The 13,708-nt window shown below is 41.1% G+C and overlaps 1 protein-coding gene across 1 annotated transcript in view; it reads left to right on the top strand.

The window, feature by feature from the left end:
• The window catches only part of Apob (apolipoprotein B), a 37,049-nt gene extending 24,729 nt beyond the window's left edge, over positions 1–12,320 (top strand). Inside the window, exons 25-29 of the mRNA XM_055625998.1 lie at positions 363–736; positions 1,249–8,697; positions 9,210–9,324; positions 9,426–9,609; positions 10,463–12,320. Of these exons, the coding sequence (XP_055481973.1) occupies positions 363–736; positions 1,249–8,697; positions 9,210–9,324; positions 9,426–9,609; positions 10,463–12,040 (9,700 nt within the window). The 3' untranslated portion in view covers positions 12,041–12,320. The remainder of the gene's footprint in view (positions 1–362; positions 737–1,248; positions 8,698–9,209; positions 9,325–9,425; positions 9,610–10,462) is intronic.
• The last annotated feature ends 1,388 nt before the right edge of the window (positions 12,321–13,708 follow it).

Here is a 13,708-nt window from a genome sequence, read left to right as displayed (position 1 = left end):
GGAGCAGCCTTACCAGGACACAGAGGAAGACAATGCAACCAGTCCTGATGAGACCTGATAGACTAGGGTCAGATGGAAGGGAAGGAGGACATCCCCTATCATTGGACTGGGGAAGGGATGTAGGAGAAAAAGAGGGAGGAGGTGGGATTGGGAGGGGTTGGAGAGAGGGCTATAGCTGGGATACAAAGTGAATAAACTGTAATTAATAAAAATAAAATAAAAATTTCAAAAAGAAAGAAATATCCTGGTGGAAGGAACATGGTGGCCTGGGGGTGGGGTAGATTTAATATTGCTGGAAGAGTCAAGACAGAGTTTTGAGTTCTTAATGTCTGACTGTGGGGATACTGTCTTTGTCATTTTAGTGATGGCCGGGTCAAATACACATTGAACAAGAACAGTATAAAAATTGACATTCCCTTGCCTCTGGGTGGCAAGACTTCAAAAGACCTAAAGATGCCAGAGAGTGTGAGGACACCAGCCCTCAGCTTCAAGTCTGTGGGATTCCATCTGCCGTCTCGAGAGTTCCAGGTGCCCACTTTCACAATCCCCAAGACAGGTCAACTGCAACTGCCTCTCTTGGGTGTGCTAGACCTTTCCACAAATGTCTACAGCAACTTGTACAACTGGTCAGCTTCCTACACTGGTGGCAACACCAGCAGGGACCACTTCCGCCTTCAGGCTCAGTACCGCATGAAGGCTGACGCCGTGGTTGACCTGTTTTCCTACAGCGTGCAAGGTAAGGCCTGCTTAGGTAACGGGTCAATGGGGCCAGTGTACCACACATTCGGATGGCAGAGCTCTAGGAGGAAAGGATTTAGGCTTTCTTAAGGAAGTTTTTCTTGCTACTTGGAAGTCTTTTCATTTATTTGATTGATGAAAATATTTATTAAGTTATTAAGTATGTGGTAAGTATTTGATACTCTGTTAGGCAGTAACAATAAACCAGCCATAGATGTGAATAATTATAATTTTGTTTAAGACACACTATGATACAGAATATACTATGTAGTACATAGTATGAGGTACAGTAGAAGCATTTGATAAGGGAACCCAACCCAGTCTGCAGCAACCAAGGAAAGCTCGGTAAGGAATACCTTTTGACATCACAGTTCATGTATACATTACAAATTGTACCACAATTACACAATTGGTCCAGCTATGTGTAAGGCTCCTAACAGATAGACTTTCAACCTAAAGCTAGCTCTGGAAATGCTTAACCTAACCAATGTCTTTAATCTTTCTGTGAAGGCTCTGGAGAAACAACCTATGACAGCAAGAGTACCTTCACATTGTCGTGCGATGGCTCTCTACACCATAAGTTCCTAGATTCAAAATTCAAAGTCAGTCATGTCGAAAAATTTGGAAACACCCCAGTCTCAAAAGGTTTACTCACATTCGAAGCATCTAGTGCCTTGGGACCACAGATGTCTGCTTCTGTTCACCTGGACTCAAAAAAGAAACAACACCTACATGTCAAAGACATCAAAGTCGATGGGCAGTTCAGAGCATCTTCATTTTACGCTCAAGGCAAATACGGCCTGTCTTGCGAGAGAGACACTTCCACTGGCCAGCTGAGTGGGGAATCCAACATGAGGTTTAACTCCACTTACTTCCAGGGCACCAGCCAGATAGTGGGATTGTATCAGGATGGAACCCTCTACCTCACCTCCACCTCTGACCTACAGGATGGCATTTTCAAGAACACAGCATCCCTGAAATATGAAAACTATGAGCTGACTCTGAAATCTGACAGCAGTGGGCAGTATGAGAACTTTGCTGCTTCCAACAAGCTGGACATGACCTTCTCTAAGCAAAGTGCATTGCTACGTTCTGAACATCAGGCCAATTACAAGTCCCTGAAGCTCATCACCCTTCTTTCTGGATCGCTCACTTCCCAGGGTGTAGAATTAAATGCTGACATCTCAGGCAGTGACAAAGTTAATTCTGGTGCTCACAAGGCAACGCTAAAGATTGCTCGAGATGGACTATCTACCAGTGCAACCACCAACTTGAAGTACAGCCCCCTGCTTCTGGAGAACGAGATGAATGCAGAGGTTGGCCTCTCTGGGGCATCCATGAAGTTATCAACAAATGGCCGATTCAAAGAACACCATGCAAAATTTAGTCTTGATGGAAGAGCTGCCCTCACAGAGGTCTCATTGGGAAGCATGTACCAGGCTATGATTCTGGGTGCAGACAGCAAGAACATCTTCAACTTCAAACTCAGCAGAGACGGGCTGAAGCTATCCAACGACATGATGGGCTCCTATGCTGAAATGAAAGTAGACCACACACACAGCCTGAACATTGCAGGTCTCTCACTGGACTTGTCCTCAAAAATGGACAATATTTACAGTGGTAACAAGTTTTATAAGCAGAATTTTAACTTACAGCTACAGCCCTATTCGTTAGTAACTATTTTAAGCAATAACCTGAGATATGGTGCTCTAGATTTGACCAACAGTGGAAAGGTACGGCTGGAACCACTGAAGCTGAATGTGGGTGGCAACTTTAAAGGAACCTATCAAAATAACGAGCTAAAACACATCTATACCCTCTCTTATACTGACCTAGTAGTAGCAAGTTACAGAGCAGATACTGTTGCTAAGGTTCAAGGTGTGGAGTTCAGCCATAGGCTTAATGCAGACATTGAAGGGCTGGCTTCCTCCATTGATGTCATCACCAACTACAATTCAGATCCACTGCATTTTAACAATGTTTTCCACCTTGTTTTGGAACCATTTACCTTGGGCATCGACACGCATACGAGTGGCGATGGGAAACTGGCTCTCTGGGGAGAACACACTGGGCAGCTGTATAGCAAGTTTCTGTTGAAAGCAGAACCTCTGGCACTCACTTTCTCTCATGACTACAAAGTATCCACAAGCCACAATCTCCTGTACAAGGACAGCATCAGTACCGGTCTTGAACATACGGTCAGTGTCCTGCTCACACTGGCTGAGCAGACAAGCACCTGGAAATTCAAGACCAGACTGAACGACAAGGTATACAGCCAGGACCTTGAAGCCTACAACACTAAAGACCATATTGGCATTGAGCTGAGTGGACGGGCTGATCTCTCTGGGCTGTACTCTCCAATTAAAGTGCCGTTTCTCTACACTGAGCCTGTCAATGTCCTTAATGGCTTAGAGACAAAGGATGCTGCTGACAAGCCCCAAGAATTCACAATTGTTGCTTTTGTGAAGTACGATAAGAACCAGGATGTTCACACCATCAGCCTCCCATTCTTTAAAAGCCTGCCAGACTATTTGGACAGAAATCGAAGAGGAATTATAACCCTACTGGAAGCCATGCAGGGAGAATTGCAACGCATCAATGTTGATCAGTTTGTGAGGAAATACAGAGCAGCCCTGAGCAGACTTCCACAACAAATTCATGATTATCTGAATGCATCTGGCTGGGAGAGACAAGTAGCCGGTGCCAAGGAAAAATTAACTTCTTTCATAGGAAATTACAGAATTACAGATAATGATGTACTAATTGCATTAGATAGTGCCAAAATCAACTTGAATGAAAAACTCTCTCAACTTGAGACATATGTGATACAATTTGATCAGTATATTAAAGATAATTATGATCCACATGATTTAAAAAAAACTATTGCTCAGATTATTGATCAAATCATTGAAAAGTTAAAAATCCTTGATGAACAGTATCATATCCGTGTAAATCTAGTAAAATCAATCCATAATCTATATTTATTTGTTGAAAATGTTGATCTTAACAAAATCAGTAGTAGTACTGCCTCTTGGATCCAAAATGTGGATAACAAATATCAAATCAAAATCCAGATACAAGAAAAACTACAGCAGCTCAGGACACAAATTCAGAATATAGACATTCAACAGCTTGCTGCAACATTAAAACAACACATTGAAGCAATTGATGTCACAATGCATTTAGATCAATTGAGAACTGCAATTCCATTCCAAAGAATAAAGGACATTATTGAGCGTGTCAAATACTTTGTTATGAATCTTATTAAAGATCTTAAAGTAACAGAGAAAATCAACACTCTTAGTGCTATTGTCCATGAGTTAATTGGGAAATATGAAGTAGACCAACAAATCCAGGTTTTAATGGATAAATCAGTAGAGCTGGCCCACAGACTGAGTAAGACTCTTCAGAAACTAAGTAATGTGTTACAACAAATTGAGATAAAGGATTACTATAAGAAATTGGTTAGGTTTATTGATGATACTGTTGAGTGGCTTAAAGCACTGTCTTTCCAAAATTTCATTGAAGAACTAAATAGATTTCTTGACATGCTGGTGAAGAAGTTAAAAGCATTTGATTATCACCAGTTCATAGACGAAACCAACAGCAAAATCCGTGAGATGACTCAGAGAATCAATGCTGAAATCCAAGCTCTTGAACTTCCACAGAAAACTGAAGCATTAAAGTTGCTGGTAGAAGACTTCAAAGTCCAGGTCTCAAACTATCTGGAGAGACTCAAGAACACCAAAGTAACTGTGTTCATTGATTGGCTACAGGATGTTTTAGTTGACACAAAAGCCCATTTCCAAGATACTCTAGAAGATGTAAGAGACAGAATTTATCAAATGGACATTCAGGGAGAACTCCAGCGCTGCTTGTCTCTGGTAAGCCAAGTTTATAGTACACTGGTCACTTACATTTCTGACTGGTGGATTCTGACTTCGAAAAACCTAACAGAACTTGCAGAGCAATATTCCATCCAAAACTGGGCTGAGAGTATAAAAGTGATGGTGGAAAGAGGATTCACTGTTCCCGAAATCCAAACGTTTCTGGGGACCATGCCTGCCTTTGAGGTCAGTCTCCGCGCTCTCCAAGAAGCCAACTTTCAAACTCCTGACTTTATAGTCCCCCTGACGGATTTGAGGATCCCATCAATTTGGATAAACCTCAAAATGCTGAAGAATGTAAAAATCCCATTGAGATTTTCCACGCCAGAATTCACTGTCCTCAACACCTTCTATGTCCGTTCCTTTACAATTGACTTGCTAGAAATAAAAGCAAAGATACTCAGGACTATTGACCAAATGCTGAGCAGTGAGCTGCAGTGGCCTCTTCCAGAAGTGTACCTGAGGGACATGAAGATGGTGAACATTCCTCTCACAAGACTCACTCTGCCAGACTTCCATGTCCCGGAAATCACAATTCCAGAATTCACAATTCCAAATGTCAAGCTCAAAGAGTTTCAGATTCCTGATCTTCACATACCAGAATTCCAGCTTCCCCGCCTCTCACACACAATTGAAATACCTGCTTTTGGCAAACTGCATAGCATGCTGAAGATCCGCTCTCCCCTCTTTATAGTAGATGCTAATGCCCACATACAGAATGTAAGTGTGTCAGAGAACAAAGCAGAGATTATGGCTTCTGTCACCGCTAGAGGAGAGTCTAAATTTGAAGCTCTCAATTTTGATTTTCAAGCACAGGCTCAATTCTTAGAGCTAAATACTAATCCTCTGGTCCTGAAGGAATCCATGAACTTCTCCAGTAAGCATGTGATAATGGAACATAAGGGTGAGATATTATTTTCTGGAAAGGCCATTGAGGGAAAATCAGACACTGCCGCAAGTTTCAACACGGAGAAAAATACAGTGGAGTTTAATAATGGTGTGAGTGTCAAGATAAACAATCAGCTCTCCCTTGACAGTCACACAAAGTACTTTCACAAGCTCAGTGTCCCCAGGCTGGACTTCTCCAGTAAGGCTTCCCTTAATAATGAAATCAAGGCACTATTAGAAGCTGGACGTGTGGCATGGACTTCTTCAGGGACAGGGTCATGGAATTGGGCTTGCCCCAACTTCTCAGATGAGGGCATACATTCATCTAAAATTAACTTCGCCATGGAAGGACCCATTGCTTCTTTTGGATTGTCCAACAACATAAATGGCAAACACCTAAGGGTCATCCAAAAACTGGCTTATGAATCTGTCTTCCTCAACTATTCTAGGTTTGAATTTGACTCGAAAGTTGAATCTCAGCATGTGGGCTCCAGCACTCTAACTGCCAAGGGATGGGCACTGTTCAGAGATGCACAGGCAGAAATGACTGCTGAGCACAATGCCAACTTGAATGGAAAAGTCATTGGAACTTTGAAAAATTCTCTTTTCTTTTCAGCACAACCATCTGAGGCTACTGTATCCACAAATAATGAAGGAAATTTGAAAGTTAGTTTTCCATTAAAGTTGACTGGAAAAATAGACTTCCTGAATAACTATGCACTGTTTCTGAGTCCACATGCCCAACAAGCAAGCTGGCAAGCAAGTGCTAGGTTCAATCAGTACAAATACAATCAAAATTTTTCTGCTATAAACAATGAACACAACATCGAAGCCCGTATAGGAATGAATGGAGATGCTAACCTGGATTTCTTACATATACCCTTAACACTTCCTGAAATTACTCTACCTTACATAGGGCTCACAATGCCCTCACTGAAGAATTTCTCCATATGGGAAGAAACGGGCTTGAAAGGATTTTTGAAGACAACAAAGCAATCGTTTGATTTAAGTGTAAAAACTCAATATAAAAAGAACAGAGACAAGCATTCCATTGTTATTCCCCTGAGTATGTTTTATGAGTTTATTCTCAACAATGTCAATTCCTGGGATAGAAAATTTGAGAAAGTCAGAGACAGTGCATTAGATTTTCTTACCACAACCTATAATGAGGCAAAAATTAAGTTTGATAAGTGCAGAACTGAAAATTCCCTCAATCAGCCCTCTGGAACCTTTCAAAGTTGTGGGTACATTATTCCAGTTGTCAACATTGAAGTGTCTCCATTTGCTGTAGAGACACTGGCCTCCAACCATGTGGTACCCAAGGCAATCAGCACCCCAAGTGTCACCATTCCAGGTTCTACCATCATCGTACCTTCATACAGGTTAATGCTGCCAGCCCTGGAGCTGCCAGTTCTTCATGTCCCTAGGAATCTTCTCAAGTTTTCCCTCCCAGATTTCAAGGAATTGAGAACTATTGACAATATTTATATTCCAGCCATGGGCAATTTTACCTATGACTTTTCTTTTAAATCAAGTGTTATCACACTAAATGCCAATGCTGGACTTTATAACCAATCATATATCGTTGCTCGTTTCCTCTCTTCCTCTTCATTTGTCACGGATGCCCTGCAGTACAAATTAGAGGGTACATCACGCTTGACACGGAAAGGAGGATGGAAGTTAGCTACAGCTGTCTCTCTAATTAACAAATTTGTGAAGGGAAATCATGACAGCACCCTTAGCTTAACCAAGAAAAACATGGAAGCATCAGTAAAAACAACTGCAAACCTCCATGTTCCCATCTTAACAATGAACTTCAAGCAGGAACTTAACAGCAATGCCAAGTCAAAACCCACTGTCTCATCATCCATTGAACTAAACTATGACTTCAATTCCCCAAAGCTGCACTCCACTGCTAAAGGAGGCGTTGAACAAAAGTTCAGCTTAGAAAGTCTCAGTTCTTACTTTTCCATTGAGTCATCCACCAAAGGAAATATCAAGGGTTCTTTCCTTTCACAGGACTATTCAGGAAGTGTTGCCAATGAGGCCAATACATACCTGAACTCTAAGGGTACTCGGTCTTCAGTAAGGCTACAAGGAGCTTCCAAACTTGATGGTATCTGGAACCTTGAATTAGGAGAAAATTTTGCTGGAGAAGCCACTCTCCAACGCATCTATGCCACGTGGGAACACAGCATGAAAAACCACTTACAGGCATATGACCTCTTTTGTACAAAAGGAAAGCAAACATGCAGAGCCGCCGTGGAGCTCTCCCCATGGACAATGTCAACCCTTCTTCAGGTTCATGTGAGCCAACCCAGTTCCCTCCTTGATCTCCATCACTTTGACCAGGAAGTTACCCTGAAAGCTAACACGAAGAACCAGAAGGTCGGCTGGAAAAGTGAGGTGCAGGTTCATTCACATGTTCTTCAGCACAACATGCAGTTCTCAAATGACCAAGAAGAGGTACACCTTGATGTTGCAGGATATGTAGAAGGACAATTTTGGGATCTTGAAAATATCTATGGCAAGAGCTTGCAGGAACTTCTAAAAATGAATGGAAAGAAACAATATCTTCAAGCTTCAACTTCTCTTCTATATACCAAAAACCCTAAAGGCTATCCTGTCCAACTCCCTGTGCAAGAACTGACTGATAGATTCATTATACCAGGACTGAAACTAAATGACTTCAGTGGAATACAAATATATAAGAAATTAAGTACATCACCATTTGCCCTCAACCTAACAATGCTCCCTAAGGTAAACTTCCCTAGGTTTGATATATTAACACAATACTCTGAAGCAGAGGACTCCTCTATTCCTACTTTTGAGGTAACTGTACCTGAAATGCGGTTAACCGTGTCCCAGTTCACACTTCCAAAGAGCTTTCCAGTTGGCAGCACTGGCTTTGATCTGAATAAGTTAGCCAACATGATTGCAGATATCGATCTGCCTAGTGTCACCCTGCCTGAGCAGACGATCGAGATCCCATCCTTTAAGCTGTCTGTACCTGCTGGAATTCTTATTCCCTTCTTTGGAGAACTGACTGCACGTGTTGGGGTGGCCTCTCCCCTGTATAACGTCACTTGGAATGCTGGTTTGAAAAACAAAGCAGATCATGTTGAAACATTCCTGGGTTCCACATGCAGTTCAACCTTGCAGTTTCTGGAGTATGACCTAAATGGTAAGAAAATGTTCTTCTATCTCTCCTGTATACTATGTGTCTTCAGTGGAGTTCTGAGTAAATGATTGTGTATGTAATTAACAACAAGGGCACAATTGTTACCTGTAGTAAAATGTAAAACTAGAAGGAGACTATTATGTACCACCATATATATTTTTTAAAAACTAGAAAACCTACTGAAAATGAAGAACAAATTTAAAGAAAACAGTTTTTTTTCCTGCAATAACTTAAAGACTAATAATACCTCCTATTTATTTAAAAGAAAAAAAACATGGTTATTTGGAGTTATAGCTCTGTGGTAGAGAAGAGTCTTAGATTCTTAGATTTAAAACCTAGTACTACCACAATGACAATAATAATAATAGTAACAATTATCATTGTTATTCTACAGACTGTATATGGTATGTTTAAAACTTTTAAGTTAGGGTTTGGTTAAGATATCTGTTCAAGTTTTCACTGTACCCACATACACACAATAATGTACCAGTGTCATAAAAATCTCTCCTATACAGTTGTGGGAACACACAAAATTGAAGATGGTCTGTTCATTTGTAAATACAAAGGGATACTTCAACACCGTGACTTCAATGTGGAATACAATGAAGATGGTGCATTTAAAGGACTTTGGTATGAAAGTTTTACTGACACTTGGTGTCTTCAAAACTTGCTTTGATGTTTGCAAGACATCTTCCCTTCCCGTGAGGACTCATTTCCTCTTCTGCTTTCAGGGTCTGGCAGGGAGAGGCTCGCCTGGACATCACCAGCCCAGCGCTGACTGAACTCCATCTGCACTACAAAGAAGATGAGACGAGTCTGTCTGCCTCAGTGGCCTCCCCAGCCATCGGCACGGTGGGTCTGGATTCGAGCATAGATGACCAGAGTGTGAAGCTGAGTGTCTACTTCCACCCTCAGGTGGGTCCTAGCCGATGGGTATCACAAGCTCAAAGGCAAGTAGACAGCTGGAAATGATATTTCATTCTAGACAGTCTCTGAGAGCATTCTCAAACTACTTGAAAGACAAGTGGTGAGCCAGCCAAACGTGCTCACTAAGATACTACTGTCCTGAAAACATTATAATCAGTCCTTGTTGAACTTAATTATTAGACACGCCTACGATACCCAACTAGCACTATTATTTTATGGCTTCCTGGACAAAAATGAGAGTCATACCTCCGAACACATGCACAAATTTTGTGGCATGTACATTTTTTTTAAATTGTGGTTTCCAGGTATTTTTGAGGCTTCATAATTCTTCCCCACAGTAAAATTGTTTGGTTGAGGCAAATCAAATACCTACCATGTAATTTATAAGCTCTGCTAGGATCAAAGATGGCATTGCTAAAAGGAAAGATATAAGCCTAAAGCTAGCCATAAGCTTGGCAAATGAATACTGAAGTCGGAACTATTAGCTGGACTTTTTTTTTCCTTCTTTATTCCAGAATTTGTCCTTTCCTACCTCTTTCCCCTTTCTTCCATCTTCCTTCCTCCTCCTCATTCTTCCAATTTTCCATTCCACTAAGTAGATAACACACATATCTTTTTATCCTTCCTGGAACGTGTGATAAAGAGAACTAACAACAGAGGGCCTGTTTAACTATAAAACAAACATATGAATGAACAAAGGGACGATACATCTCCCTTCAGAATATGAAAGACCTTCCTCTCATCTTTACTTTTAAGTGCTAATGAAGCTTTAATGTAGTATATTATATAACCAGAGTCACTGAAAACATGTTCTATTCATGTTTCATTTTTCTGATTTTAGTCCCCTCCAGAGAGAAAACTCAGCATATTCAAAACTGAGTGGAGGAACAAGAAGTCTGATGGTGAAACACACCTCAAAATTAACTGGGAACAAGAGGCAACTTCCAGATTGCTAGGCTCCCTAAAAAGCAATGTGCCCAAAGCCACAGAAGCTATTTATGATTATGTCAATAAGTACTACCTTGGAGATGCTTCTTTAGAGCTAAGGAGAAGTCTGCAGAACAATGCTGAGAGTGTGATAAGGACACTTGATGAAATGAACATGGATTTCCAGCAGGCAGCCCATGATAGCTACCAGGAGTGGAAAGACAAGGCCCGGAATCTGTTTGAGGAAATGTTGGCTCAGGAGGGCCAAAGCATCCCTGAGAAACTCAAGGAGAAGGTGTTAGACAGTCTGATACATGTTATTCAGAAGTGCCGCATGGCATTCACATGGCTGATTGACTCATTGATTCGTTTCCTGAAGTTCAATAGATTCCAGCTCCCTGGGAATGCTGGAACATATACGACCGATGAACTCTATACTATGGCCATAAAGGAGATGCTGGAGTCACTGTCTCAGCTACATTCAAGTGTCTATAACAGTTCAGAAAAACTGCTTTCCTATATTCAAGACCTAGCAGAGAAATCAGCCTTAGTCAATGACATAACATTGCAATGTCGTTATACTCCAAAAAACTGTACCGTAAAAGATGTGATACTCTGGTTGAGGGAGCACAACATTTTTTCATACTTCGACCAAGAAGATTTTAAAAGTTTCCAAAATATCAAATTTACAGAAATACTAAGTGAATATCAGATCATTGGGGAGAGACTATTAGAAGTCACAGAAGAACAAATTCAGTGTCTAAATGAATCTACTTGTTTCGCTAAACAGATCAACATATTCTTCAAAATAACAGTCCCATATGCTTTTAAATCCTTAGGACAACATGCATACACTCTCTTCAGTATGTTCAATGACTTTGTTCAAAACATACTTCAAGTGGGGTCCTTCAAGCTACAGCAGATCCATCAATATCTACAGGCTCTCCGTGAAGAGTATTTTGATCCAAGTATGGTTGGCTGGGCAGTAAAATATTATGAACTAGAAGAAAAGATGGCTGACCTGAGCCAGACAATTTTAGTTACCCTTAGAGATTTCTACTCTGAATACAGTGCCAGGGCTGCTGATTTTGCATCTGAAATATCAATTCAAGTCGAGCAATTTGTATCCAAGGATATCACAGATTATCTTAGCATCCTTACTGAAGTGAATGGAAAGGGAAATGAAAAGATTGCGGAGCTTTCTATCGTGGCAAAGAAAGCAATTAAAAGCTGGGTCACTGTAATGGTGGAAATCATTTCTGATTACTACCAGCAGTTCAGTTCCAAACTGCAGGATTTTGCAGAGCAACTCTCTGGTTACTGTGAAAACTCCGTTGCTGAGTCCACAAGACTGACTGACCTGGCCATTCAAAGCTACCGCATGTTTCTCAAGTACATCACCGAGTTACTGAAAAAGCTGCAGATGGCCACAGCCAATAATGTGAGCCCCTACATGAAGTTTGCTCCAGAAGAACTGATTATCACCTTCTGATTCTCTTATTAATCTCTTCCAATTAAACTTTCACATAGTAGGAGACTTTGCAGATGACTATATAAGCCATCCGCCTGAGCCAGCCCTGCAGCTGACAACCGCAAGAAGCCCACGTGAACTACACCTACAACCAAGCTGCCATAAGAACCAAAAACTCTGGAACAGTCTGAACTCAGAATGACATATTTTTACAAGTTAGAGAAAAAGCAAGGTCTGAGTTATTTTGTTAAACTCAGCAGCGGGAGGGGACAAATAAATCACTTCTTTACTATGTATCCTACCCCTCAACTTGGCTCATTTGTGTTGAAACATAGTAAGATGAGAGCATCAGTTCAAAGGTCCTGGTTTTCCTAACCTCCACGAGATCTCACACCGCATTAAGTGATAAAAATAAAAAGATAAGGGAGAAGTTTTAGAGGTAGATATTTTTCTACCTATCAAAATAGGTAATTGATCTCAGTAACTGCCTTAGCTAAGGAAGCAGAAAAAGGGAGTTTGTATAAATTTAACTCCCCCCCAAAAAAAAAAACATAACATGTATCTCATATGTCTTCAAGTGCCACACAATCTTCCTTGACAACCTGTCTGTGGGTAAGACTCTCTGTTAGAATCTGGGATCAATTAACTGGACTTTTATCACACTTGGCTTAGTACTTGTGGGGAGGTAATAGCTTAGGTGGACTAGACTCAAGGGGTTTAGGGTACTAGCACCCCAAACATCTCCCTACAGCTCAGCCAGGACTCATTCAAAGTAAAGAAGGTATGACTGGGAAAGGGACATGGACGCCCTAAGAGCTTCTGCAAGCAATCATGCATCTCTTACTCCCTTGCTGTAATGCAAAGCCTGAGGGCCACTCCTGTCCTCAAAGGTTGATTTCGAATGTGAGTAATGTTTATCTGCCTGCAAGTGGAGCTCTTGGAAAGCCACAAAGAACCTGGGCAACAGAACCTCCACCAATACACGAAGGGATGATAATGACTAAATGACACCTTTCCTCCACAGATACAGGGAGAATGGTAACTACCTGGCACCTCTCCTAAATGGCATTGGAAAACAGTGCAGGAGTGTGAGCCTTGAGAAGCTTAATAATCAATAGTCAGTTACTTCCATGTCCTACATGATGGCTCTTTGGCAAAGACCATTTTCAATCTCCACCATTTCCCCATTGTGTCATTTGATGAAGCACCCTGTTAAAATTCACAAGCATTTTTTTAAGAGAAATACCTTACCATGATTCTTTGTTAAACACACACACACAAACAAACACACATACACAAACAAACACACACACACATACACTTTGGGAGTCAACACGACTATTCTGGGTATGAAAGAAGGTAGAAAAAAATTATGCTTAAATCCGAGAGTGACATACAACTTGCTCCAAGCTTAGTTCTGCAGGAATTTCCATAATGAGCTCAGAGTAACAATGATCTGTTGGATCTTCAGACTGTAATGTAATGAGGCCTGGAATTATGGCTTCATTTAGAGGAAATGGGGATTGTCAGGGTGGATGATCCTGGAAACTCATGAAAGGAAGAAAAGAGAACTACGAATTTTGTAATTGTTCAGTCACAAAATACGTTTGTTCAGCTCCCTGACTGCTATCCCTCATACGAGGTTCAGTGATTGGCTTAGAATGCCTTCATCATATTGAATCAGATTGG

The sequence above is a fragment of the Psammomys obesus genome, unplaced genomic scaffold (assembly GCF_907164565.1).
Source record: "Psammomys obesus unplaced genomic scaffold, mPsaObe1.curated_primary_1811, whole genome shotgun sequence".
NCBI lineage: Eukaryota > Metazoa > Chordata > Mammalia > Rodentia > Muridae > Psammomys > Psammomys obesus.
This window is presented reverse-complemented; position numbering and strand designations above follow the sequence as displayed.